Genomic DNA, 21,836 nt, shown 5'->3' on the forward strand with positions numbered 1-21,836 from the left:
GGCATTTTCTGCATCCTGGGGAGAGGCCTGGGAAGGCAGGCAGGTGGCTGGCGTTGGAGCCTGGCCCAGCTGTGAGGTCCTGAGGAGGGGCTGGCCCGGGCCAGGAGAGCCCCTGGTGGGGACACACCTGCGTCCCCTAGGCCTCGGTGAGCAGGCTGGGGGTCAGTGGGGTGCTGCTGCCTGGGGGATTTCTGTCCAGAGCTTCGTCCCTGCTCCTGGAGCCCAGTCTCAGCAGGACACAGCCAGGAGACGAGTGGCCTTGGAAACGGGATTCTAGAAGGTAGGAGAGCTGTGGTCAGCCCCGTCATTTGGAGACAGCAAACAGGCTCGCCTGACGTGTCTTTGAGTCAAGAGCCCCTCTGTATTGTTCTTAGGACGAGGTCCAGACCCACTGAGGCTGGCTGGGCTCCTGAGGCCCCTCCAGCCTACGCCTTCCTACATCTCCTCTGTGCGGCAAATGTTCCGACCTTGCTACCTGCCCCTCAGGCTTCAGTCGACTGGCTCCTTCCTCCAGGAAGTCTTCCTGTCCTGGGATTCTGCCTGGCGGAGAGCAGGGTCCCTGCCCTGCCCACTGCTGTGTCTCCACCAGGCGGAAAGGGCTTGTTGAATTAATGAAGGCGTGAATGAAAAGCAAAGCGGCCCTCCGAATGTTCTGCCCTCATCAGGCAGAACCAGACCTTCCTGCAACAGTAACTCACAAAATAGAGTCAAAATTTGCTCAGGACATATTCTTTGCATCTAATGTAGTCTGATTCTTTTGTCTTCCCTTTGGAAGCAAGGACATATTCTGGAGCATAGCAGCCCATGGTCACCTGGCTTGAAGCTGAGGACCTGGGATGGGTGGGCTCTGAGCCCCCCGCCAGGGACCCTGCCTGGCTGGTCACTGGGGCCTGCTCCTCCCACCTTGGCCCCTGCCGCCTCCCTCCTGAAGACCTAACACAGTCAGCAGTGACCCCTAAGGACAGCATGGCTTCCAGTCCCTTCGTGTCCCCTTGGAATTACTGTCTTAGTCAGTTCTACATCATGTGAAATCATGGTTTAAAGATTACTTATTTAATAAGGAGTCTATCACTTTTCCTTTTCTCACTCAGTCTCCTCTTTCCTTGGACATCTCTGTCACAAATCCTGGGAAGGGACAAAGTTGAACTCCCTGCATATGAAGGGGAGAGGACCTCAGGGGCCTCCCTGAACATCTTAGGGAGAGAGGGACGGGCACAGTAGGAGCCAGGGTCTGGGGCTCAGGGCCGTGTGTGGGGACAGGTGGGTGTGAGCCAGGCCAGTGGGCGGGGCGAAACTGCCTGGTGCCCGGGGAGCTTGGAAGTGGCAACATTCATATACGGTAGAGCTGTTTTCAGGGGGCGGAGGCTAACGTAACACGTGGAGCCTCCCCTGGGATTCAGAATTGTCCCTGACCTGCGTCCCGCCCCAAGGAGGTAGCCGGTGCTTTGGTGTCATGGGCAGGAGGGAACGTTTGGTGCCCCTGACATGCGGGTGTCTCCCAGACATGCCCCTGGGAGCACAGAGCCTCGGCCTCCTGTCTGTAGAAGAGCAGACTCACCGAAGGTCCTGATGGGTCCACATGACACATCCAAGTGTGGCACCCGCCAGGAACAGGGGCACAGGGATGGTTCCGGAAGCCACAGAGAGTGGCCTCCGTGTAACCAGGGGCTCCCGGGCACCCGGGGGACAGGGCAGGCAGGGGCGGTCCGGGCCCCCTTCTCCTCTCATGCTGTCCTGAGTGGTAACTCAAGGCTGCACTGCTCTGGAACCCTGTGTTCTGGGCACGTGTCCACCGTGGCCCAGTTTCCAGAGCTGGGAAAGGGGGTTACCAGCCCCTGAGCGGCAGTCCTGGGCCCCCGGGGTCTGCAGGGTGCTGACCCCACCCGGTCACCTCCTGGGCCACACCTGCAGGAGCCCACCTGGCCGACAGAGGACAGCAGCGGAAGGTGGCAGTGGGGTGGTCAGGGACACCTGGGGCTTGTGCCTGAGGGGTGAGGGTGTGAGGGGGACTGAGCCTGAGCCCCTGGCCAGAACCCAGAGTGTCCGCCAGCCTCGGGTCAACCTTAGGGCTTTCGGCCCATTTCACAAACGGGACCCAGAGGTCCCCACACGTAGCGCTCAAGAGTGCCTGAGCATTTCACACATGTCTTCCTCAAATCTACAGTGTCCCTGTGCCGGGCATGGTTTTCCCCACTTTATCGTCCAGGGGCCAAGGCCAGCAGGCCGCCCGCTACGGCCGGGCTCAGTGACCATGCTGGGAGGCGGAGCTATCCAGGGGATGACCAGGGCTGCCCTGTCACTGTGCTGGAACAAGGGGCTATGGATGTGGGGCCGCGCCCAGGACCCTCGGCCTCTCAGGATAGCTGCTGAGGCAGCTTCACCCCTGCGGGAGGCGCCCTCAGCTAGGGCCTCCAGAACCGTGGTGGTCCTGTACTGGTCTGGCCTCAGAATCGAGGACCCAGCAACCCTGGACCCGGCACGGCGCGCAGCCTTGAAAGTTACCCACAGGTGTCTCCTACCCTCAAACGCGCCAAGCCCAGCAGCCACCTGAAGACACCTGAACGTCCTTTATGGGGAACTCCGTCCGGCACCTGGTGGCGTGGCCACAGGCGGCTCAGAACTCAGAGCCCACCCGGGGACAGCTGGTATTTACAGGCTTGAACAGCGTTTGCGATCTGCCGACCCCACTCCTCTGTCCTCATTAACTGTCCTCCTATACTCTCCTTCCAGAAGCTGAGGACACGGCAGAGAGGGTGAACAAAACCGGGTGGGCTGGAGCCTCCGGGAGGCCCAGAGGACACGCAGCCCTCCTCCACCTTCCCCGGAGGAGAGCCGTGCTCCGCCCCCCCACTCTGGCACCGCTTACCGGCGGGCCCTCCCAGCTCTGCCCTCAGCTTGGATCCCTATCTCTGTCAGAGCCCCCTCTTCGGTCCAGATCCCCCCGCCCCTCCTGCCCAGACCTCAGGCCTCATCACTGAGACGCGTTTCTCTAAGTCTGGTATGAACCCTCCACACGGTGCCTAAGGGGCTGCTCCCGTTCAGAGACAGGTGACTGTGGCACAGGAGGGTCCCACAGCCAGGGCAGAGGGCGGGCCGGAGCAAGGGAGCAGGGGCCTGTGCCTGCTACTGTGTCCCTGCCTCGGGCTGCTGGGACCCAGCGTGGGCCCAGCTGCGTGGCCCCTGCCCTGTGGGGTCGGGGCAACTTGCTGCCCGCCAGAGGGAGTCCTCCAGCGTGTGTCCCCCAGCCCAGACTCAGAGTTCTGAATCCACTTGGTGAAGGCAACCCCCAGCTAGCCCAGGCCCTACACAGATCTTCCCGATTTCAAAAGTCCCCAAGCTCTGCCAGAGGACATTCTGATTCATGATTGTTTTTGATCCTCTGATAGCTGGGAATGTGAGGGAGATCACCCTCCCCCTGAGACACGCACGGATACCAGGGCCCCCAGCCTCTGGGCAGGCGAGGGCCAACCCTGTTCCTGTACTGGGCACAGAAGGTCCCTCTCCACCCCGGGGAATGAGGACACAGGGCAGAGGCTAGGGGGCAGGGACAAAGTATCGGGGTGGGAATCCCCAGTCGGGGTGAGCTTGGTGGGAGGGTTCTGGGTGCCTTCCGAGCCTCCAGCCCCCAGCACCCTCCCGACGGTCCTCCCACCTGATGTCGATGCCCTGCCTGACAGCACCCCCACATCACTGTCTGGGGGTCCCTGCTTCCTCGTCACTCAGTGCAGTGCTGCCTGCCTGGGCCCAGGGGTGGGGGTGGGTGGCCAAACGCGCGCGCCTGACCGAGGCCTCATGTAGAAACTACAACCAGCTGACATGTGTAAGACATTAAGCCCCTGGGTCCTGCTCTCGTGGAGTGGTGCATTGCGGAGGCCCCCGGGGGAATTTGTTTGTAAAGAGGTGGCTTTTTATGTGAGAGGGAAGCTGGGTGGAGAGCTCCAGGGAGGGAGGGACGAGCTGAAGTAAAACAGAAACAACCCCCAGCCCTCATGAGCTGGAAGCGGCAAGCAAGCAACAGAGACAGACGCGCCATCCTGTCCACGGTGAGTCCCAGGAGCCTGGGAACTGGGCTGGGGCCAGGGTTCTAAGGGGTCTAGCAGACTTGTCTCCTTCCATCGCCGGAGAGCCACCTGGCTGGGGTGCATTCCCTAGTGGGTGCCTGCTGTATACCCAGTGAGGCCTCTGAGCCCGACCTGGGGAGAGACAGACAAGTTCAGCCACACCTGAGACATGAGCACACTGGGAGTGGGGGACGGGAAGGGCCCAACGGGCCGGGGGCCGGGGTTCCTGGGGAAGAGGAGGGGAAGAGGAGCAGGGGACCGGTGCCAGCAGATGGACAAGAACGTCTCTTTTGTGTTGCGAGAGGTGGTGAGACAAGGCCAGAGCCCCCTTCCCAGCTGAGGCTAAGGGGCCAGGACCTCGTAGGAGCGTCTTGGGGGAAGCCCCTGAGGGAGGGACCCAATTCTGTGTGGACGGTGGGTCGCGAGGCCCAGAACAGTGGGGGCAGCCCGCAGGGTCTTGTGGTCTCCCCGGGGGAGTAGGGGACAAGACAGGACCAGGAGGGCTGTGGCAGAGCCACCAGCCCGAAGACAACTCCCAAGGACGGGCAGACACAGGTGTCATCTGTGAGGAGACTGAGGAGTGAGGCTTTGGGGGGCACAGAGGTCAGTGTGGTGGCCTCGTAGCTGGGCCTGGGAGGCTGAGGGGCTTGAGGACACCCCGATCCAGGGTACCCTGGGACCATGGCTGGAGCTGCCCTTGTACCCCAAGCTCTCCCGGGGACGTGTCACCTGCTCCGTCCTCCCTCCGAGCTGATTGGGGGCCACTGCATACCGGGCTCCAAGGGTGGCCACGGGCTGAGGGCAGTGCGGCGTGCACTGAGGCGAGCGTGGGGGCCAGGTGGGGACACCGACTCAAAGACCGGCCTGCGCTGAGCATGCGGGTGCATCATCACGGACATGTGCCGACGTCCGGGTGTGAGTGGGCTTCTGTCCAGTGCTTGCGTGTGTGTCCATACGTGCACACATCCGGGTGGCCAAATGTCTGCAGACCACGTGAGTGTGCTCATCAGTACGTACACAGGTCCACAGCTGTGGCCATAGGATGAGTCCAAGCATTCTCGCCCCTGCGGTTCGTGCGCGAGTGTGTGGGTCATGAGTCCATTTGTGCGGACGCAGTGACGTCTCGATGTGGATGGGGTCTGCGTGAGTTTGCTACGAGCGTTGCGTGTGGGCGATCAGACACGGCGTTCGCATGCACGTGAGGGGTGTGTGTCTCTAGCTGTGCGTGTGTACGTGGGATGTGTCGGTCTGTTTTGCGCGTGTGCGTGTGTGGGTGTGAATGCACGCGCACACGGCGGGTGCATGGCAGGCTGCGTTCCGCGTGTCGGTGCGTGCGTTCCTCTGCTTGTTCACGCGCCACGGCCTGTGTGTCCATGCGGGATGGTGGGTCACGGGTCTTGGGACCTCCGTGCTGCTGCAAGCTACCTCCCTTGGAAGGTTGGAGGCGTGAGTGCGAGAGAAACTTTGGTGGGGGGTCTCTTGGGCCCCACATCATGATGCTGTTTTGCTGGAAGAATCTTTGGTGAGCTTCAGCTGATAATTCATTCCCCGGTGCTTCTGAGGGGACCTGATGCCTCTAGTGCTCGCGGTCCCCTGGGTGTCTGGGCAGGCGGCTTGCAAGGAGGTTCTGACAACCCGCTGGGCCCTGACGGTGACCGGGAAGGCTGTAGCACCACCAGTGTGACCGCCCTGCGGCTCAGGCTGGGACTCAACAGCACTGTTCCCTTGCCACGTGTTTATTTTCACTGCATTCTTTCTTTTCTTTTCTTTTTCTTCTTTTTAAAATTTAATTAATTAATTAATTTACATCCAAGTTAGCATCTAGTGCAACAGTGATTTCAAGAGTAGATTCTTTAGTGCCCCTTCCCCATTTAGCCCATCCCCCTTCCCACACCCCCTCCAGTAACCCTCTGTTTGTTCTCCATATTTATGAGTCTCTTCTGTTTTGTTCCCCTCCCTGTTTTTATTTTATTTTCGTTTCCCTTCCCTTATGTTCATCTGTTCTGTGTCTTAAAGTTCTTGTATGAGTGAAGTCCTAGGATATCTCTCTTTCTCTGACTGACTCATTTCACTTGGCATAATACCCTCCAGTTCCATCCACGTAGTTGCAAATGGGAAGATTTCATTCTTTTTGATTACAGAGTAGAACTCCATTGTATATATATACCACATCTTCTTTATCCATTCATCCATCGTGGGGCATTTGGGCTCTTTCCATACTTTGGCTATTGTCGATAGTCCTGCTATTATAAACATTGGGGTGCACGTGCCCCTTCGAAACAGCATACCTGTATCCCTTGGATAGATTCCTAGTAGTGCGATTGCTGGGTCCTAGGGTCGTTCTATTTTTAGTTTTGTTTTTTTTTTAATTTTTTTTTAACATTTATTTATTTTTGAGACAAAGAGAGACAGAGCATGAACAGGGGAGGGTCAGAGAGAGAGGGAGACACAGAATCTGAAACAGGCTCCAGGCTCTGAGCTGTCAGCACAGAGCCCGACGCGGGGCTCAAACTCACATACCGCGAGATCGTGACCTGAGCCGAAGTCGGACACTTAACCGACTGAGCCACCCAGGCGCCCCTCTATTTTTAGTTTTTTGAGGAACCTCCATACTGTTTTCCAGAGCGGCTGCACCAGCTTGCATTCCCACCAACAATGCAAAAGAGTTCCTCTTTCTCCACATCCTTGCCAACATCTGTTGTTGCCTGAGTTGTTAATGTGAGCCATTCTGACAGTTGTGAGGTGGTAGCTCATTGTGGTTTTGATTTGCATTTCCCTGATGATGAGTGATGTTGAGCATTTTTTCATGTGTCGGTTGGCCATCTGGATGTCTTCCTTGGAGAAGTGTCTATTCATGTCTTTTGCCCATTTCTTCACTGGATTATTGTTTCACTGGAGTATTGTTTTTTGAGTGTTGAGTTTGATAAGTTCTCTATAGATTTTGGATACTAAACCTTTATCTGATATGTCGTTTGCAAATATCTTCTCCCATTCCGTCAGTTGCCTTTCAGTTTTGCTGATTGTTTCCTTTGCTGTGCAGAAGCTTTTTATTTTGATGAGGTCCCAACAGTTCATTTTTGCTTTTGTTTCCCTTGCCTCCAGAGAAGTGTTGAGTAAGAAGTTGCTGCGGCTGAGGTCAGAGAGGTTTTTGCCTGTTTTCTCCTCGAGGATTTTGATGGCTTCCTGTCTTTTTTTTTTTTTTAATTTTTTTTTTTTTCAACGTTTATTTATTTTTGGGACAGAGAGAGACAGAGCATGAACGGGGGAGGGACAGAGAGAGAGGGAGACACAGAATCGGAAACAGGCTCCAGGCTCTGAGCCATCAGCCCAGAGCCTGACGCGGGGCTCGAACTCACGGACCGTGAGATCGTGACCTGGCTGAAGTCGGACGCTTAACCGACTGCGCCACCCAGGCGCCCCGATGGCTTCCTGTCTTAATGTTTAGGTCTTTCGTCCATTTTGAGTTTATTTTTGTGTCTGGTGTAAGAAAGTGGTCCAGGTTCGTTCTTCTGCCTGTCGCCGTCCAGTTTTCCCAGCACCGTTTGCTGAAGAGACTGTCTTTATTCCATGGGTGTTCTTTCCTGCTTTGTCAAGATTAGTTGGCCATACGTTGGTGGGTCCATTCCTGGGTTCTCTATTCTGCTCCGTTGATCTGAGTGTCTGTGCTTGTGCCAGTACCGTACTGTCTTGCTGATTACAGCTTTGTAATACAGCTTGAAGTCCAGGATTGGGATGCCTCCTGCTTTGGTTTTCTTTTTCAAGGTTGCTTTGGCTATTCAGGGTCTTTTCTGGTTCCATACAAATTTTAGGATTGTCTGTTCCAGCTCTGGGAAGAGTGCTGGTGTTATTTTGATAGGCATTGCATTGAATGTGTCAGTTGTTTTGGGTATCACTGCGTTCTTTCTGTTTATGGCAAGTGGTGCTGACTTCCCAACTAATAACACTTTGCCCTTTACTTAAATAAGAAATGGAACGATTCAAAGCAAACTACTGAGGCAGGGCTTGAGGCAAGGATTGGGAGGAGTCTGCTTCTTTGGGAAGTGGCCCCGTGGCCCTTTCCGTGGCCAGGAGGAGAGGAGCATCTGAGAGGGGGTGTCAGGGCGGCCTCCCCGGGGACCAGCCGGCAAGAGCCCTGTCCTTGGCTTCCACCCCACTGGTTGAGGACCAGCCACACCAGCCCCACGTCGTCTGGGTGAGACCAAGATGTGAATGGGCACAAGAGGCTTCTCTCTACTACGGGGAAGCAGTCCTGGGGCACAGATAACATGGCCGTCGTGAAGGGGAAAAAGGAAGGCAGGCTGCTTCACAAGGGCCCATGAGGTTGGGACTGTGCACCCTCATTCCACAGACAAGAAAACCAAAGTCACTGGTCACGGGGAAATGGCCAGCGTGTCAGTTCTCCGCTGCCGCGTAACAAATTATCCCAAAACTTGGCAGCGAGTGCACAGGGCTCATGTCCGCACCACCGTTTCCTGCGGGCTGGGGCTTCATCAGGTCAGGGGGGCCAGACACCAGCCGGGAGGTGCTGCTCGGATGACCGGAAGGCTGGTGCCTGGCCGTCGGCTGACACCGTGCTGGCCCTGTTGACAAGAGCAGCCAGGCCAGGTTTCCGGAGGACTGTCCCAGGAGACAGAGCCAGGGAGGAGCACAGAAGTCACACCTCCCACCTTCTAGCAGCTGGTAGGTCAAGCCAGTCACCTCTCCACAGACGGGCCAGCGTCGCACAGTGAGGAGAGCCTGTGGGCCACGAGGCAATGGTGCAGCCGTCTCTGGAAAATGCAGTCTGCCACGGCCAGGGGTTCGAACCCAGGACTGTCTGTTTCTGAAGTGTGTGCTGTTCACAAAGCCCTGACCTCCCTCCTCACAGTGAACCTTAAAAACGAATGGCCTGGGCCAGGCCAGCCCCTGGCTCTGTCTGAACCACTACAACACGGCGATGAGAAAGACGGCCGCAGGTGCCTGCCTGGCTCAGTCGGTCGGGCTTCCGACTCTGCCTGGAGCCTTGATTCATGGTCTCGCAGTTCATGAGTTTGAGCCCCGCTTCAGATCCTCTGTCCCCCTCTTTCTCTGCCCCTCCCCACTCGTTCTCACTCACTCTCTCTCTCTCTCAAAAACAAAATACACGTAAAAATAAAAGAAATAAAAGTTACAAAAAGATGGGTGCCATGTGCAGCAACCAGGCCAAGTGGAGGCGACTGGAATGAAAAGCAAACACTGAGGAGGCTTTGTGGTACCACGCCTGCGTCCTCCAGGCCACAGTGGGAGGCTGAGACGCACGTCCCTGTTCTGGCGCATTTGGGTTGAGAACGAAACTTGCGACATCAGAGAATGGAAAGCATCCATCAGCCCTCAGATTTCAACACATTTCCGGGATTGAAAACAGGCTGGAAGAGGCCATCTATGAAGCAGAGAAGGGAGACCCGTCGGGAATATTTGTGGAGGGGGCTGCAGGGGTGGGAGGGGGACAGCCCACCCAGGAGAAACCAGAAGGGAACTCGGCTCTGACGCTGCAGGGGTGGACGTGATAAGGGAGCTGTTGACGTGGATGCACGGATCCTACAGCCAGGTGGAAAACACCAGAACACCAGGAGGGCCTCCCTTAACATTTTTGTCTGTCTGGAAATCGGAGCTGCATTACAAGTGCCCGAGTCGAGTTCTGGCGTTAAGGGGTCCCCTGTGTGATGTGACCCTCCCTCGTGCTCATTTCATGCCAAATCTGAAGCCAGGAGGCTGTCTGGGTACACACAGCACACCCAGCTTTGCTGTCACTGCCTTCTTCAATGTGAAGTGACGAAGATGGCCAGTGGTTAAGGGAAGTGTGCAAACGCAACACGAGGTCCGGATAAAGTACGGGAAAAAAAGAGTTCAGAAGAAACAAGCGATCATCTGGTAAACAGATGAAAACAGAACCCCCGATATCAGACATTATTTCCGTAACAAAAACAGAGTGCCAAGGGGAAAACATCAACCACAGACCACTCTTGGGAGATTAAATCTATGATCCCTGAAAGAAAACATTGCAAGTGCTGAAAGTCAAAATTGAGGAAATCTCTTAGCACACAGAGTAAAAGCACAAGAAAACCTAAAACGAGACACAAGGCATTAACACAGGAGGTCCGGCATCTGGGGGAGAGCAGGGCCAGGAGAGAGGAGAGAGAGTAAGTGGGAGAGAAGAAATGGTGCCCTGTGATAAAGGCAGAAAGAGACTTCCAATCAGTAAACCTGAGGGTTGAGCTAGTTGAATGAAAAATAGAGCCTCAAATTAAGGCACACCATGGAAAAATTGCAGAACCCCAGGACGAAGACGTGACTCACGAAGATTGTGGAGAGAAAGCAACATGTCCTCTCCCCAGAAAGACCCGGGGCTCAGACCAACACTGGATGCCCCATCAACAACACAGTGTGGACACCCTCAAGCTCCAAGGGAAAATGGTTTACAGCTCAGTGGTACATGTCCAGCAAAACTGCTGACCACGTGCAAACCCCCGGGGCCTCTAATCTGGACTTCCCACACACCCACTACTAAGGAATGATTTGAGGACCAGCTCTAATAAAGTAAGAACATAAACCCAAAAGAAGGCAGACTCGTAGTGTAGAAATTAAGTGGAAGCCATCAATCCAAAGCTAGGGGCTGTAGGTATGAGGCACAGAGCTTAGAAGATAGAGAATATGATTAACAGCGCCCAGTGGAATGAAAAAAATAAAAAATAAAAGCAACCAGAAACTCCAGGTGAACAATAAAACCATATGGAACAAGCAAACTGAATTGGGAGCTGAGAACGCCTTGATCCGCCGGGCACGCCGGGAGCTCTACACGTTAGCGCTTCCAACAGGACTGGAATGACTTCTGTTTCACAGAGATACTGAGGCTGAGGGCTCTGAGCAGCTCTCACAAGGCTTGCTGCCTTGTCCCCCACAGCGTGTGAGTCAAAGGAACGATGCACACCCGAACCCGGGCCCCCAGAAGGTTTGCCCTCAGGCTCAGTGCCACTCGTGCTCAGTGTGACACTGTGAACTCTTAGGACAAGGCTGCACGGGTCCTCCCACCTGGTGCATCCCGGTGGCCTTGAGTCCTCTCCTCTGGGCAGCAACTAAGTGCAGTCACACCCACAGCTCAGCTCCTGGAAAGCTGTCCTCTGTCCTGAGCCAATAGAATGTGAATGTTCCCTGAGACTAGAGGCAGGTGGGACTGTGTTGGAGCTAGGGGCAAACGGAAAAGTCAGAATATGGGCCCTGCCTGCACTTAAAAGTTTATATTTTTTCCAGCATGGATTTTTTTTTTTGCACAAATTTTTATTTTTAGAAAAATTGCATGAAAATACTATTGACCTCGATGGCTCAAGTTTTTGTGCTCCCCCCCACTTTGAAATTTGCATGTGAAGCTAATGCCTGGCTCTCCTCACACTCCACCAGCCCTGTGCTACCTGGGTACCTGGGAGAACCAGGGACCAACGGGAGAGAACCAAACTTGTGAGGGGAAAGAGGAAGTCAAGGTGTGACGAGCAAAGCTGGGAAAGGAGGAACAGCCACGTAGCCCACCTTTCAGGGGTGATGGGGCACACCTCCCACCACGGGGTGGGATGAGGGTATGTTGAGACCCTTTCTGTTGGGCTTTTAAACTAATAAAGTATTACAAAGGGTTGACCAGAGAATTTAATAATAATAATAATAATAATAATAATAATAATAATAATAAATAACGTAAACGAATCCTGAACTTGAAGATGGAGAGAAGGTCAAAATCCAGGGTCAGGCAGGTTTCGAAGGACAGACACATGGAGCTGTGTGGCAACGGATGAAGGGTTAGAGAAGAACTCACAGCCGCGAGACTGTGTGTGTACAAAGGAATCTGACCTGCCGTGGCTGCCGTGCTGGAAAGTGGCCGTGAGAAGCCCCTGTGTGAATTCACTGGGATGCAAGTGTTCCTGGGGCATGGCCCAAGAAAGTACTGTAGACGAGCCAGAGATAAGTTAGAACAAATATCTCAAGACAGGAGCAAATACAGTACACAGGAAACTGGATCCATGGCAAGGTGTAGTTACATAGTTACATTTAAATCAAGGGCTCAGCCCAGGGCTGGCTGTAACCTCCTGGGAAGGACTTCTCTGTTGAAGGAGAAATACTGATTTAAATACAACTGTTACACATATCACCGCTAGCAAAGTAGTGAGACTCCCGGAGACAGGGAATTGAAATACCCTGAAAATTTTGGCAAAAGCAAGAAACAGGGGAGGAGCTTCGAGATGGGACAGGAAACAGTGGGCCCAGCACCACCACCATCATTATTCTGGCTTGAACGATCACGTGTAAAGACAGCGTGTTCAGACGAGGCTGAGAAATCAAATACAGTTACACGTTCTGAGGACCCAACTCCGAAACAAAACGGATAAGAAAAAAAAAAAGTTAAACATAAATAGAAAAATCGGGGGCAGGCAAAATAATAAAAGCAGGGAACAGGTTCCGGGAGAGATCCTGGGAAAAGGGACCCCGTGGAGAGGGCGGCCCGCCGGGTGTAAGCAGACCAGAGCCCCGGCCACGGAAGCGTCCAGGCCCCAAGGAGACAGGTCGGGAGGTTGGAGGTGAGTGGACACAAGTGGCTGTGCAGAAGACGGCCAAGGGCAAGCAGGTGTGTGCCAGCCACCTCCGCGGAGACTCCTGGTTCCAGCTGGCCCCGGGCTTCGTCACCCTCCCCAGCGCCTCTCCCCAGCGCCCGCGGTCTGCTTAGAGCCTGTGGCCGGAGTGGGGGGTGGGTGAGGGTCACCCTGGTGGGATGGGGATCCTGGCGGAGAAAGTCTTGCATGGGGTCTGGGGCCAGTGGCACAGAGGATGTCCCTGGGTCCCTGCTCCTCCTCTCAAGGGGTGTGGAGGAGCTGGAGCACACCAGGGCTGCTACCCTCAGCACCGTGCGCCCCGCAGCCTTTCGTGCTGCCCTTTCAACAGGAGACACAGGCTGGGCCCACCCAGCTAATGGGCAGAGCCAGGGCTGGGAAGTGACCTCCCTCTTCAGGCTGGTGGAAGGATTCATCCTTGGCAGGGGGGGGTGCTTCGCAGAGCAAGTCTGCATGAGGCTCCAGCACCGTCCAGGTGCAGAGGCATCAGGGAGCCTGCTGAGGGGATGGGGTCCAAGGGCCCCCACCCCCAGGCTTGCCCACCTGCCCTCCTGAGCCTCCCTGCCTCACCCACACCTCTCAGCAGCCTTCCTGGCCTGGCTGTCTCCCAGCCCGGGTGCCCACTGGAACCCTGGACGCTGGCCCAGCCCTGGGACCAGGATCCATGGGTTCTAGCAAAGACATCAGGAGCCTTGAGTGCCCAGAAAGCCTGGAGAGCCACCTCCGTGCTAAGGAAACGCTGACCCTCCAGATTTCTGACCCGCTGAGTCCAGCCTGCTCGGCCAGAAGCCTGCAGCCAGAGTGTGGGTGGCTGGACGGCCAGACGGTGGCAGGGCAGCCAGGGCCCGACCCCCAGCAGTGGGTGGTATGATGGGAGCATCCTGGGGGGCTGCATTCCGTCTTCCATGATGATGTAAGACTGTTTTTACAGGCAAACATTACAAGAGGCAAATCTGAATGATGTTTCAGTTCTTGTTTGCAGATCTTAGGCCGCCAGGTCCTGAGTTTGCAGAGGGAATAAGACAGTACCACTAATGCAGGCTGAGACTTTACCCAGGGTCGCCCCTCCCAGGCCTGCCCTTTCACCCTGGCTCTGCTCCCCTGGGGTCAGCAGCCTCCTACTATGCCTGTGCCTGGCCCAGACAGCAACGCCCGGCCCACAGGGTCCAGGACCTCCCATCCTCCACCCCCCTCCCGAGGGAGTGCTGGTTACTGATTGAACACTGGAATGAATCTTAAATGGGACATCTCCTGGCAATAATCACCAGGACCAAAGGCCTCTGTTCTCTCTTCTGGCGCACAGACCAGCTCCTTCTAGCCTTGGCTGGACCCCACACACAAGTCGGCCAGGTGAGGCCAGACGTGCCAGAGCAGTGCTCGAAGCAGGCCCCTGGACGCTGTGTCATGTGGACCAGCTGGTGGCTCTGGGCCCTGGTGGCCGTCTGCACTGGAGACCAGTTCCGGGATGAGGCTGAGAGAATCATGCGGGGCACACCTGTCATTGACGGGTAAGTGGCCACTGGGGACGGGACTGGGGGTCCGGGGCCGGAGGGGCTAGGAGCTCATGTGACCCTGACACTGACATTGCCTAATCTCTGCTGGGGCTCCGTTTCTTCAACCACAACATGGCTTTTGCCTTTGCTGGCCTCAGATTATTCGTGGGGTCTCTTAGGGCCCCCCAAAGCTTCAGCAGATGATGGTCTGTAGGGAATGGAGCAGTTAAAAGGCCCCTGTGGCCCTCAGCAGCTCCTGGGGTGCCCTACAAGCTGACCCCCTGCACCCTGGGTGCCAGCTCCCAGCTCAGAGTGGGTGCTGGGGATAGAGGAGGTTGGGGCCTGGCCCAGGGCATGCCTCAAACTAGCCATGTAGCCCAAGGAGCCATATTCCCTCCCTGGGCCTTAGTTTCCCCTGGGAGGCCCCTCCTTAACCCTCCTCCAAGACCTTTCTCATTCCTCTCCCTCTCTTGCATCCGCCTTGAAGAGACCTCCTCAGGCACAGGGTCCCCGGGTCACCTCTGTGCTGTGTGCCCAGCTTGACCTTACTTGCATGTCCACTGACCCACCCACCCCCACAGAGGGAGACCCCTTTCTAGCCAAGACCCTGGTGACACCTTGTGGTTTTGTCTCTGATGCACAGCCAAGCTGGCAGGGCCTGTCTCCTCCAATGCCCGGTGCGTCTGCCCTCCTCCCTTGCCCTCATCTCCACCTCTGCTGGGTCATCCGGTGAGCCTCTGGCTGTCCTTCCTTCCACCAGCGGAGGTCTGGTCTCAGGGCTGCAGCCAGAGGGAGTCTGGGAGACAGAAGTACCAGCTCCCATCCCCTGGCTCAAACTCCCCACCTGTCACGGCTCCCACTGAGCTCAGAGTATTGTCTAAGTCCTGCAATGGACCCCAAGACCCTTCACTGCCTTCCCCAGCCATCCCCACACTCCCGGGTGCTCCAGGCAGGCTTGTGCTGTCCCTGCTGGTCCCCATGTCCACACCGCCTCCCTCAGCTCCTCCCGGGCTTTGCTCTGGGCTACCTCTCCCGGCCCCCGTGTGAAACGCCACCTGGGCACACACCCCTGCCGCTCCCGCTTCCTTTCCTGTCCCATTTCCAACATACCAGCAGGGAGCGAGGACTCCGTTCCCTGGGCACTCAGTCTGAAGAGCCGTGTGGCACACACACACACACACACCCTTGGGCGCTGGAAGTGTTAGGGGAGCACCTGTTTGTGCCTGGCTGGCACCCAGTAAGTGCGTGATAAATGTTGCAGTTGTGACTATTTGGCAGACGCCTCTGGGCTTTGTTGGACAAAATAGTCTTGCAAGAAAAGCAGAGAAAATGGGGTGTGTCCTTATACGGGAAGCCCAGGGAGCTGTGGCAGCCCTAGAGAAGGGAGGGGCCGCTGGCCCTTGCCCATCTGCCCCTGGTTCCTCCCCCATACCTCCTTCCTGGCCCCGGGGTCCCCTCATACACACTCAAGGGGAGTGAGGCAAAGAGAGGTCTGCTGGCTGCCCTGGGCTCCCATCCCAGATGGAGCCCCTGCTGTCTGGTAGAAGATGTCAACAGTATGAGCCCGGGAAGGAGGACCCACTGGGGTGGGGGGGCAGCTGGGCACAGAGAGCGGGGTGCAAGGTCAGGTGCTGGGTTGGGAGGACCGCAGGAGTGGTAAGGTGGCTCCAAGAGCCTAGACAGCCAGGGATTCTCAGGGAGCTGGGATTTGGGAATCGGGATTGTCCCAAGAGCCAGACAGTGAAGAGCAGGTGACAGGACCTAAACCGACACTGTGATATTAGCTATATTTGCAGGTAAGAGACTCAGGTAAGTGGTTTCAACAAGAGAAAGAGCCCCAGGGAGTCCTGGCTGTTCCACAGTGTGACACAGCAGCCATCATTCCCACCTCAGTCTTCAAAGTGGCCGCTGCAGTCCCGGCCTTTACGTCTGCATGCCAGCCAGCATGAAGGAGGAAGGGACGTAGAAAGGGCAAAGGGTGAGCGAGTCAAGGAGAGCTTTTGGGAGCTGTCAAAGGGCAGAACTTAGTCACATGGCCACACCCAGCAGTAAAGGGATACGAAGTCGCTTTATTTCAAATGGCCAGGTTTCCTGCTAAAAACAGGCAGTTCTGTTACCAAGAAAAAGACGGAGAGTGGGTAGCGGGCCTCCAGCAGTCGCTCCTACAATAGCTGGCTGTCATTCAAGTGCTTGGAATGGTCACCTCCCCCCTTGGAGTAGGAGCAGGGTCCTCTGACCACTGGGGGTGCTGCCCAGGCCACACAGATAAGGCGGGTGGATCCAGGCTCCAGAAGGGCATTGTTGGCCGCAGGGCAAATGTGACCTCTGTTCCCCACTCCGGGCTCCGGCGAAGGCAGGAGGGGAGGAGGCTGGAGCAAAGTGCCCCTCCCTCCCGGTGGGTTCCCAGCTGCCGGCTGGAGGGTGGGGCGTCCTTAGGCCGGGAGGAACGTCCCCTCCAGGGACCCTGCCCAGTGCTGCTCAGAGGCACGGACACTCTGGGCTCACCCACACGTGCCCCCGCTTGGTCAGCAAAGGCGTTCTGACCACCAGCCCACACCCGACCACGTCAAAATACAGCTGTGGCGGTGGCCCTCAAGAGAGCTGGGGGGCTTCCAGAGTCTGGAGCCAGCTTGCTTTGGAAAGGCTCACCCCAGGACGGCTGGCCGAGGAGGTCCAGGCGCTCACAGTTTAGTCTCTGAGCCAAGTACCAAAGCGTCCCCATGTTACAGGTGGAAAAACTGAGGCCAGAGAGGCAGGAGCCAGGATTGGGGATGGGAACTGGATGGGGGTTGAGGACAGAGCTGGGGGAGGGGTCTCGAAAGCAGAAGCGGCCCCTCAAACAGAGCAGTGGCCCCTGGGATGGGGCTGGGAGCGGGAGTGGGGCGGGAGGGGAGGGTGGGCGAGGCACCAGGCCCCTCGCCCTCGCCGGTGCATCAGGGATCCCGCAGGGGCTCTCCACGGGTGTCCCGTATTCCAGGCTTAGCTGATCCAAGTGCAGATTCCACCTCGCAGGTCTGAGACTTTGCATTTCCCCGGCTCCTGCTTCTTCCATGTGTGAACTTAGGGGGTGCTGGCAGCCCAGAGGTCTCTCCCCCTCGAGGCTGCTCCTGGCTCCTGGGTCCAGGGCAGAATCTGCCCAGCCCTGTGGGTTCTTGCCTTTGCAGCCCAGACCGGCCCCTGCCATTCGCCTCCTCCTTCCCTCCCCTCCTTCTCTCCCTCCATAGAAGCATAGAAGGATGGGCAGAGCTGTCACAGAGGCCCCAGGGCCCCAAGAGGATGGGGTGTGTGTTTTGGCGGGGGGTGCCAGACAGGCCACACCCCCATTTCCCTGCCCCCTCCCTGCAAGGGGAGGATTTCAAGAGTCCCCCGCCCAGCTGCCTGGTGTGAACCAGCACTATTCATGGAGGTGGTCTGAACCCTGCCCGTTCCCCAGGACGATTCTGGAGACAAACATCTGCCCTTGCCTCTTGGGCAGCGGAAGGCCCTTGGAGGGAACACCTCCCAGAGGCTCTCTCCGCTCACAGTCACCCGGCCTGGGTGTGGGGCACAGTCGAGCAACTCACCTGCACATAGGTGTGCTCGGATCACGAGCAATCCGCCAGCCCTGTGGCCGGCTCTAATTCCCAGCCTGTGAGGGAGTTCGGAGGCCCCTGGCCTGAGTGGCCACCCTCACTCACTCCTGGCCCTTTCTCCCGCCCCCACCCCCAGGCACAATGACCTGCCCTGGAGGCTGCTGACCATGTTCAACAACCGGCTTCAGAGCGAGAGGGCCAACCTGACGAGCCTTGCCAACACACACACCAACATCCCCAAGCTGAGGGCTGGTTTTGTTGGGGGCCAGGTATGGCTCAGCCCGGCCCCACGCTCGCTCACACTGGCGTCCACCCATCTCCCTCCCCACCGCGTCCTGGCCAGGGTGCAGGCGTGCCTGGGGCGGTGTCCCTCCTGAGCCCTTGGGGCCACAAGTCTTTGGAGGGGGACGCTGGTGGCCACCAAGGCCATCCCAGGGCTCCCGGGGCAGGAGGGAAGCGTGTGTGGCTTGGGGCCGGGGGCCAGCGGTCCTAGCCGCCCTCCCCCGTGGCCCCTAGTTCTGGTCTGCGTACACGCCCTGCGACACCCAGAACAAGGATGCCGTGAAGAGGACCCTAGAGCAGATCGACGTCATCCAGCGCATGTGCCAGATGTATCCGGAGACCTTTGTGTGTGTCACCAACAGTGCAGGTGGGTCCCGGTCCGGCCCGCCTTCCCGAGCCCCTGCCGCTGCCCGCCCCAGCCCCGGGCAGGGTGGCTAGGGCTGCCCGGGTGTGCCTTACGTCGAAACCCCCCGGGCACCCCCAGGTGCCCGACGCCCTCAGCCAGCTCTCCTCACAGGCGTCCGGCAGGCCTTCCGGGAGGGGAGGGTGGCCAGCCTTGTCGGCGTGGAGGGCGGCCACTCCATAGACAGCAGCCTGGGCGTCCTGCGGACACTCTACCGCCTGGGCATGCGGTACCTGACCCTCACCCACAGCTGCAATACGCCGTGGTAGGTGACCCCGGGGAGGCCCCCAGGCCGCGCGGGAGGGGGAGGGCCGCGGGGCAGGGCCGATCCCTAGCCCTGCTCTCCTCCGGCTCCTTCCTCCCCTTCCGAGCGCCCTGGATCCGGGTGGGCCACAACCACCACTCCATCTCTGGCACACCTGCTCTCCGCTCTCCCAGGGCTGACAACTGGCTGGTGGACACGGGAGAGGACAAGGCTGAGAGCCAAGGCCTGTCGCACTTTGGCCAGGTAAGGCGGTGCGGGGGGGGAGGGGAGCGTCAGGCAAGGACCACAGTCACCCTCAGAGAAGTGACCCAGGACGCAGTTTCTCGCCTCTCAGGACCTGTTTCCTCACCTATAAACTGGAGCCCCAGGGCCATCCCAGGGTGGGTACCCGCTGGAGCAGCTGGGCATCTTCCAGCCATTGAAGAGTCCACGAGCACCTGGCCAGCGAGGGGACCTTTCCCAAATGTCCCGCCCGCCATGCCGGGACTCGTGGGGTGTGTGTGGGGGGGGCCTGCGGTGAACCCCGGATGTGCAGACAGTGTGGCCAGTGCAGCCTTCCTGACCCCTGAGCCCTGTGTCGGCGCAGAGTGTGGTGAAGGAGATGAACCGCCTGGGGGTCATCATCGACCTGGCCCACGTGTCCGTGGCCACCATGAAGGCTGCCCTACGCCTGTCCACGGCCCCCGTCATCTTCAGCCACTCCTCGGCCTACAGCCTGTGCCAGCACCGGCGCAACGTGCCCGACGACGTGCTCCGGCTGGTGGTGAGGGGCTGCGGGCCGGCCCTCCCTCCCTGCCCCTCCCCGCGGTGGTCCCCAAGTGCCCCGCCTCCTCCCGTGCCCACAGCTCCACTGTTCTCCTGGGCAGAACCAGACGGGCAGCCTGGTGATGGTTAATTTCTACAATGACTACGTTTCCTGCAGACAGGAAGCCACCCTGTCCCAAGTAGCAGGTTGGTGCGTGTGAGTGGCCACGGCAGCTGGGCGGGGAAGGGCCACTCCCGGGACCCACACCCGCTGCCTTCCTCGGTAGACCACCTGGACCACATCAAGAAGGTGGCAGGAGCTGGAGCCGTGGGCTTTGGCGGGGACTTTGATGGTGTTTCAAGGTAAGGGGCAAGGCCTACATCCTGTGGCTGACCTGGGAAGGTCACACCACGTCCCCCACCCCACCCCACCCCACCCCCCCCACCCCCCCGCCCAAACATGTCATGAGGGTCTGAAGCTCGGACGGGCCCAGCACATCTGGGTCTGAAGGCCACTGCACTGGACTCCCCGATGCTTTGAGGTGGGGGCCACAGGGGTTCGTGGGGAGGTGGACAGGCCCGAGGCCCTGACCCCTGGGACTCAGGGCCTGGTTCTCTCTGCCCTCACCTCAGGCTCCCCGTGGGGCTTGAGGATGTGTCCAAGTACCCAGACCTGGTGGCTGAGCTACTCAGGAGGCAGTGGACAGAGGCGGAGGTCAGGGGCGCCCTGGCCAACAACCTGCTCAGGGTCTTTGAGGCAGTGGAACAGGTAAGGAGAGGCCGGTGCACCCGCCCGCCCTTCTCTGCCGGAAGGCGGGCAGGCGGCCCATGCAGTGTCTGTCCCCAGGTGAGCGATCACACACAAAGTCCTGAAGAGGAGCCCATCCCGGCGGCCCAGCTGCAGGCTTCCTGTAGGACGATGTACGGCTACTCAGAGGCCCCCAGCCTCCACCGGCAGCCAGGGGCCCTGCTGGCCTCCCTCACTACTGTCCTCCTCGGCCTGGGCCTTCTGTGATGTCCTGGGGCCCGGACCTCTAGGGTCCTCCTCCGGCCCTGGGGAGATGGTGGCATCAGGGCAGGGAGAGTCCGGCTCCCCAGGCACGAGGCCTGGCCTCTCCTGAGCAGGCACCAGGGCTCACCTGAGGGCAGGAAGCTGTGGACAGTTCCAGACACAGACACACAGTAGACCCTTAATAAAGGCAACAACCCTTCCAAGCTATGAGGCTGTGTGTTCTCAGCATCCCAGTCCTTGCGGGGGTGGGGAGGGGGGCTCCTGAGCACCCAGGGCAAATTTTGTCAAGATGGTCCCAGGCTAGACCCCAGACACAGGCGTGCCTGGGTCCTCCCGAAAGAGATTTGCATGGACATTGCTGAAGTCTAAAAACACACGGTCTGGGCTTCAGTCCCCCCCCCCCCCCCAACCATATGAATGAACATGCACACTCATGTATACCTGCGTGCCCCACACCATTACGCACACACACGTGTGACCACACCCCTGCCGCCTGGCTCAGCTGCTCTCAGACGGGAAAGCCAGGTCTGGAGCAGGGCTGAACCACCCCCCGACTCCAGGCCGGAGCCTCTCAGAACGCTTGGTCTGGACAGCTGCAGACTCCTGAGCAGGAGCCCCAGTGCCCAAGCACCCGGGCCCTAAGACACGGACAAACAGGTGGACGGCCCCTTGCAGCTCCCAGCCTGAAGGTGGACAGCCCACAGGTGCCTGCTCGTCTCCCCCACCCCTGTGAAGGTCCCTCCCTGTCATTCCCAGGCAGATCTGTGACCAGAAGGGACATTTGTGGGTATTTGCTGACCCACAATCAAAGGTAGGATCAATTCAGTGTTAAAGGAGGAAACCGGAAGTAAGGGTCTCTGTCCTGAGTTGGCCAGATTCTGCCCAAAGCCCCCAATGGGCCACAGGGGATTCATCTGGCGGAGACTGTGGGGAGGGTCCCCCTGGTGGCCTGTGGAGGCAGCACACGAAGTCTGTTAACCTGGAAGTACTTTCTCCCTAGGCTTCACTACTTGTCCTGAAATGACCCAGATCCCTCCAGAGCACCACAGCTGCGGGTGCCACACCAGAAACATATCTGGTCCCGGGGAGTGCTCTGCTGTCCAATTTCAAAAGCCCTTTCCTGAGGAGTAAATAAAACTGGGGGGGGGGGGGGCCAGGGGATGTCTTGGGGCCCTGATAACTGCCATAGAGGCAGTAGGCAGGGGCACACACCCTGCGGCATGGACACCCTGCAGGACGTGAGCAGCTTCCGCCAGGGGCCACCCATCCCCCGGCAAGGCCCACATCAGCACTTCTCAAACTCAGGGTGCAGAAGCAGCTCCAAGGACCCTGCTACCCCGCAGATACGCGCGGGTGTGGGGGTGGGAGGTGGGGGACGCCACTGGGCAGCCTGAG

The 21,836-nt window shown here is 58.2% G+C and overlaps 1 protein-coding gene across 4 annotated transcripts; it reads left to right on the plus strand.

Annotated features, from left to right (window-relative positions):
* Positions 1-142: 142 nt before the first annotated feature.
* DPEP1 (dipeptidase 1) lies at positions 143-20,648 on the plus strand. 4 transcript variants are annotated; one of them, XM_058709600.1, is made up of 11 exons: positions 143-280; positions 13,974-14,178; positions 17,872-18,004; positions 18,252-18,384; positions 18,502-18,685; positions 18,859-18,928; positions 19,272-19,448; positions 19,552-19,636; positions 19,717-19,792; positions 20,063-20,198; positions 20,277-20,648. In XM_058709600.1, the coding sequence occupies exons 2-11, from the start codon at positions 14,075-14,077 to the stop codon at positions 20,442-20,444; spliced, it is 1,266 nt and encodes a 421-aa protein (XP_058565583.1). In that variant the 5' UTR covers positions 143-280; positions 13,974-14,074; the 3' UTR covers positions 20,445-20,648. The 4 variants fall into 4 exon arrangements, with proteins under 4 accessions (XP_058565583.1, XP_058565582.1, XP_058565581.1 ...); XM_058709599.1 differs by lacking the exon at positions 143-280 and adding an exon at positions 3,897-4,043; XM_058709598.1 differs by lacking the exon at positions 143-280 and having other exon boundaries at positions 13,917-14,178; positions 18,535-18,685.
* Positions 20,649-21,836: the final 1,188 nt, after the last annotated feature.

The sequence above is a fragment of the Neofelis nebulosa genome, chromosome 17 (assembly GCF_028018385.1).
Source record: "Neofelis nebulosa isolate mNeoNeb1 chromosome 17, mNeoNeb1.pri, whole genome shotgun sequence".
In the NCBI taxonomy this organism is placed as follows: Eukaryota; Metazoa; Chordata; class Mammalia; order Carnivora; family Felidae; genus Neofelis; species Neofelis nebulosa.

Coding starts and splice junctions, on each gene's coding strand:
- DPEP1 (XM_058709600.1), top strand. CDS start 14,075: ATGTGGACCAGCTGGTGGCTCTGGGCCCTGGTGGCCGTCTGCACTGGA. Junction 18,686..18,858: donor CACAGCTGCAATACGCCGTG/GTAGGTGACCCC, acceptor CCGCTCTCCCAG/GGCTGACAACTGGCTGGTGG. Junction 18,929..19,271: donor GCCTGTCGCACTTTGGCCAG/GTAAGGCGGTGC, acceptor GTGTCGGCGCAG/AGTGTGGTGAAGGAGATGAA.